Source organism: Mandrillus leucophaeus, unplaced genomic scaffold (genome assembly GCF_000951045.1).
Source record: "Mandrillus leucophaeus isolate KB7577 unplaced genomic scaffold, Mleu.le_1.0 Scaffold208, whole genome shotgun sequence".
NCBI classification, from domain to species: domain Eukaryota; kingdom Metazoa; phylum Chordata; class Mammalia; order Primates; family Cercopithecidae; genus Mandrillus; species Mandrillus leucophaeus.
The window spans coordinates 367,333-372,862 of NW_012102121.1; the positions used below are offsets into that span (position 1 = coordinate 367,333).

Here is a 5,530-nt window from a genome sequence, read left to right on the forward strand (position 1 = left end):
CCAGCTACTCGGAGGCTGAGGCAGGAGAATGGCATGAACCCGGGAGGCGGAGCTTGCAGTGAGCCGAGATCGCGCCACTGCACTCCAGCCTAGGCGACAGAGTGAGACTCTATCTAAAAAAAAAACCAAAAAACAAAAAAACCCATCTCTACTAAAAATACAATAATTAGCCAGGTATGGTGGTGGGCACCTGTAATCCCAGCTACTCAGGAGGCTGAGACATGAAAATAACTTGAACCCAGGAGGCGGAGGTTGCAGTGAGCCGAGATCGTGCCATTGCACTCCAGCCTGGGCAACAGAGCGAGACTCTGCCTCAAAAAAAAAAAAAGATTTCCATTAAATATCTTCTTTAACCTTAGCACTGTTGGACTTAAGTTTTGCTGTCTGGTAGTTATAAAATGTTATTTCACTGTGTTCCTAATCTACAATTCCCAAATTCCTAATTGGGCTAAGAATCTTCTCATGCATTTATTTACTTTTCATTCTTCGTATTCATTGAAATGTTTGTCCAAATTTTTTGCTCTATGTATGTTTTCTTTTTCCAATTGATTTTAAGACCTTTTTAATATATTCTAGATACTAATCCTTTAGTGATTATATATTTTGAAAATATCTTCTCCCAGAGTTTGTGATTTGTTTTGTTTTGTTTTGTTTTTTCACTTTCTTTATGGTGTTTTTGATAAACTTGATGTAAGGAATACAAATGTATTTATTTATTTGTATCCACATGGGCATGAAAGTTAGGGTTTGTTTTTTATAACAGGGTTTATTTATTTATTTATTTTAATTTGAGAAGGAGTTTTACTCATTACCCAAGCTGGAGTGCAATGATGCAATCTCAGCTCACTGCAACCTCCGCCTCCTGGGTTCAAGCAATTCTCCTGCTTCAGCCTCCAGAGTAGCTGGGATTACAGGTGCCCACCACCATGCCCAGCTAATTTTTGTATTTTTAGTAGAGACAGGGTTTTGCCAAGTTGGCTAAACTGGTCTCAAACTCCTGACCTCAGGTAATCTGCCCGCCTCATCCTCCCAAAGTGCTGGGATTACAGGCGTGAGCCACCACGCCCGGCCCAGGGTTTGTTTTTTAAATGCGGAGGTCTCCCTATGTTGCCCAGGCTGGAGTGCAGCAGTGCCATCATAGCTCACTGCAGCCTCAAACTTCTGGACTCAGGCAGTCCTCCTGCCTCAGCCTCCTGAGTAGCTGGGACTACAGGCACATGCCACCATGTCCAGCTTGAGTTTGTTTGGTTTTTAATATTATTCTGTTTATCAATGCTATTTTTTTAATAGTTCCTCCTTTCCCAGTAATCCTCCTTTCTCAGTGATGTCTAATATATCAGGTTTCCATAAAGACATGGGCCTAATTAAAGGGTCTTTATTCTGTTTCAATGGTCAGTTTGTCAGTGCCAGAACCAACATTTCACTGTCTCAATGCCTGTAGCTTTCTAACAAATGCTGACAGGTAGAAAGAAAAGCCCCAATCTACTAAACTTGTCTTCTTTAGGGGTGTCTTGACTATTGTTGGGTTGTAATTCTTCCATATACATTGTAGAATCAACTTGCCACACTCTGAAAAGTATGTAGGATTTTTATTAGAATTATATTGAATATACAGATCAATGTAGGGAGAACTGACATTTTTTATGATCTCAGGCCTCCTTCTCTATGTGATGGGTATGTTTTTCCATTCAGGACTTCTTTAGTATCTTTCAATAACATTTTATCATTTTCTCCATTCAGACCTTATACATCTTTTGTTAGATTTATTCCTAAATATATTACAATTGTTATTATTAGAAGTGATACTTCATTTTGGATTACATATTTTGTTTGCTTCCATTGGGCAGAAATGCAACTAATTTTTGTGTATTAGTTTTATATCCAAATAATCTTGCAAAACTCTTTCATTAGTAACAATAATCTCTCTGCAGATTCTTTTGCTGGATGTTTCAGGTAAACAATTATGTCATCTGCCTAAACACAGTCTTTACATTGCCTCAGACTAAGAGGCATGAACTATAAGTGGATACTTCAAAATTAATAGCTTTTCACTTTTACAGTATTGTCAGGCAGCAAGGTTTTGTGATTTGTGATTTGTGATTAAAAAGATTTGGGATTTGTGATTAAAAAGAATGAACTAACCTGCATGGTCTAGGGCATCCAAAAAGCCACGGAACCAGCCTTCCTCCTGGAGCTCCAACAGGAACTTGAGAAAAAGTGTGGCAGCCTCCATTGGGCCCTTGTTGTTTTTCTCAGCCTGAATATACTGCACCTCTTCTACGAACAGAAGCAAAAATGACTCATCAAATTGCAGAACTATTAATCATTAGAAGAAAAACCAGAAAAGGATCACGAGACCTTCCCAAATAGTGACAGGAACTGTAAGAAGTCACAGCATTGGAAGAATCTTTAGAGAAGCAGCAAAACCTCTGCCCAGGCTGACTATGCCCATTCTTCACCAAGCCACTCTTCCCATCCTCTCTGGAAACTTCCAGTTTGGTATGGAGGTCTGAGCACACATTCTAGAAAAGGAATTTCTTGAAGATGTGTAAAAAAATGTCCCCGCAAAAAGGGAGAAGTCATGGTGGCCTCAAACTATCCTCCTGTCTCAGCCTCTCAAAGTACTGGGATTACAGGTGTAAGCCACTGCACTCAGCCTCTAGAAAAAAAAATTTCTTTTAATTAGTTGGGTGTGGTGGCTCACACCTGTAGTCTCAGCTGCTTTGGAGGCTGAGGTGGGAGGATCACTTGAACCAAGGAGTTCAAGGTTCCAGTAAGCTATGATGGCATCACTGTACTCCAGCCTGGGAAACAGAGTGAAAACTTGTCTTGAAATAGGACAAGCAAAGAAGAAGGAAGGAAGTAAGGGATATTTTCATGGTCTTTTTGGGAGAAAACTATCTACCAACTGCTGGTGGTCATTCTAACTTTGTACACTAATTTCATACCTGAGGAGTAGTAACAAAAATGCTACCTTGGTATGACCTAATACTTGATAATTTTCTGGGGTTTTTTCAATTGTTGATGGAATGCAAATTCCAAGGGAGTAAGCAAGTTGTCAGGCTGGTGAACCACTATATCCTCATAGATTAGAAGAAGACCTAGCACATAATAGACAGTAAACAAAGGTATGTTTAATGAATGAAGGAAGAGAGGAAGGAATGCCTTATAATCTTGCTCTACTTAAAGGCATCTCTGCCAAGGTCTCTGTCTTGACAACAATAAAATCAACCCTTTCAAAAAATAAAATTCAATGGTTTTTGGAGTGGTGAATCCATTAGTACTATCTAATTTTAGTACATTTTCATTACTATAAAAAGAAAACCTATATCCATTAGCAGTCATTCCCTACTTTCCCTCTCCTTAGCCCCGGGCAAACACTAATCAAATTGAGTCTCCATGGATTTGCCTATTTTACACATTTCATATTAATGGAATCATGCAATACATAGTCTGTGTCTGGCCTGTCTTACTTTGCATAATGTTTTTAAGGTTTAATCATGTTGTAGCATGTTATTATTCATTCCTTTTTATTGCCAGATCATATCCTACTGTATGGATACACCACATTTTGTTTATCCACTCCTCAGTGGCCATTTGAGTTGTGTCCACATTTTGCCTATTACAAATAGACATGCTATGAACATTCATGAGCAATTTTATGTGAAGATGTATATATTCATTTCTCTTGAGTATACACATAGGTGTGAGATTTCTAGTTCTTATGGTAACTCGGTTTTTAACGTTGTAGGGAATTGTCAAGCCATTTTCCAAAGGAGCTGCACCATCTTACATTCCCACAAGTAATCTAAGAGGATTCCAATTTCCACACATCCTTGCCAATACTTCTTATCATCTTTTTCATTTTAGCCTTCTGTATGAGTTTCCTGTGGCTGCAATAACAAATTAGGACAAACCAGGTGGTTTAAACAATAGAAGCTTATTCTCTCTGTTCTTGGAGGCCAGAATTGTGAATCACGGTGTCAGCAGAGTCATGCTTCCTCTGAAGACTCTAAGGGAGAATGCATTCCCTGCCCTTCCAGTTTCTGGTAGCTGCTGGCATTCCTTGGCTTGTGACAATGCTCCCTCCAACTGTGCCTTCCGTTTCTCTGGCTTGTGGCCACATCACTCCAGTCTCTGGCTATGTTTTCACACGGCATTCTCGTTGTCTCTATGACTTCACATGGCTGTTTTCTTAGAGGGACACCAGTCAGATTGAACTAGGGGCCTGCCCTACTCTAGTATGACCTCATCGTAACTAATTACCTCTGTAAAGACACAATCTCCAAATAAACCACATTCTGAAGTACTGGGAATTAGGACTTGAACATATCTTTTGCGTCGGGGGGACACAATTCAACCCGTAACAGCAACCTATCTTGTCACCTATCCCAGCTTCCCTGGACCCACAATCCTACCGTATTTCATTGAGTCAGTTCATTCTGTTCCTAAGCCCAGTCCTTACAGCTGTACTTTTGTTCCCAGGCCTCCCTGCTGCTTGAGCTTCCTTTTGACATGCTACCAGCCATTACAGATATTCCACGTGGAGACGCAAATTTTTCCCAGCCACAGCTACCACCTTCCCAGATAAACTGCCTTGCAGTATCCTGGGCAGTTCACATTTACTTTGCATGTGGTCAGGCCCATCCCACTACCTGGCCCCAATATCTGCTGCTACAAAGTAGTGACAATTTCCTCAAAAGCATCGACAATGCAGACAAAACCTCATCTTTAACAGTATTTCCCACTGCCTTTGCTGTCCCCGGGCCCACTGTGATGCCAACCTCAGCTTCTCAAGGTAGAATTTCTTGATCCCTTCTCTGCTTTCTCAGTCTCTTTACTGACTAAAGCTCTTTACTGACTACTGACTAAAGCACTTACACTGCATAGTACATAGTAAATGTGGGCCTGTCTTCTACCTGAGACTGTGACTTGGAACATTTATCTTGTAATTGTCAGCACAGTACCTGGCTCATGCATGTGTCCAGAAAGTGCTACCAAAGGAATGGATACTCAGAATTAGTGCCCACCTGGTGCCTCTCCAGAATCACACTTGGCCTTTGACTCCAAAATATTATAAAAAATCTGAGGGTGGGCACAGTGGCTCACACCTCTAATCCCAGCACTTTGGGAGGCTGAGGTGGGTGGATCACTTGAGGTCAGGGGTTCGAGACCAGCCAACATGGTGAAACCCCCTCTCTACTGAAAATACAAAAATTAGCCAAGTGTGGTGGTCAGTGCCTATAATTCCAGCTACTCGGGAGGCTGAGGCAGGAGAATCACTTGAACCCAGGAGACAGAGGTTGCCGTGAGCCGAGATCATGCCACTGCACTCCAGCCTGGGCAATAGAGCAAGACTCCATCTCAAATACACACACATACACACATAGACACACACACACACACACACACACACACACACACACACACACACCCAGGTCTGCCTTGAAACATCCTGGACAACCTGTGAGTAAGAAAAGTCCTGCAGCTTCCAGGGAACCATGCAAGTTCTCCAGGAGAAACATGGCTC

The 5,530-nt window shown here is 41.4% G+C and overlaps 1 protein-coding gene across 1 annotated transcript in view; it reads right to left on the reverse strand.

Moving 5' to 3' along the window:
- Positions 1-5,530, reverse strand: part of DDX58 (DEAD (Asp-Glu-Ala-Asp) box polypeptide 58) — an 85,200-nt gene that overhangs the window by 53,336 nt on the left and 26,334 nt on the right. The window contains exon 2 of the mRNA XM_011979985.1: positions 2,143-2,277. Within this exon, the coding sequence (XP_011835375.1) occupies positions 2,143-2,277 (135 nt within the window). The remainder of the gene's footprint in view (positions 1-2,142; positions 2,278-5,530) is intronic.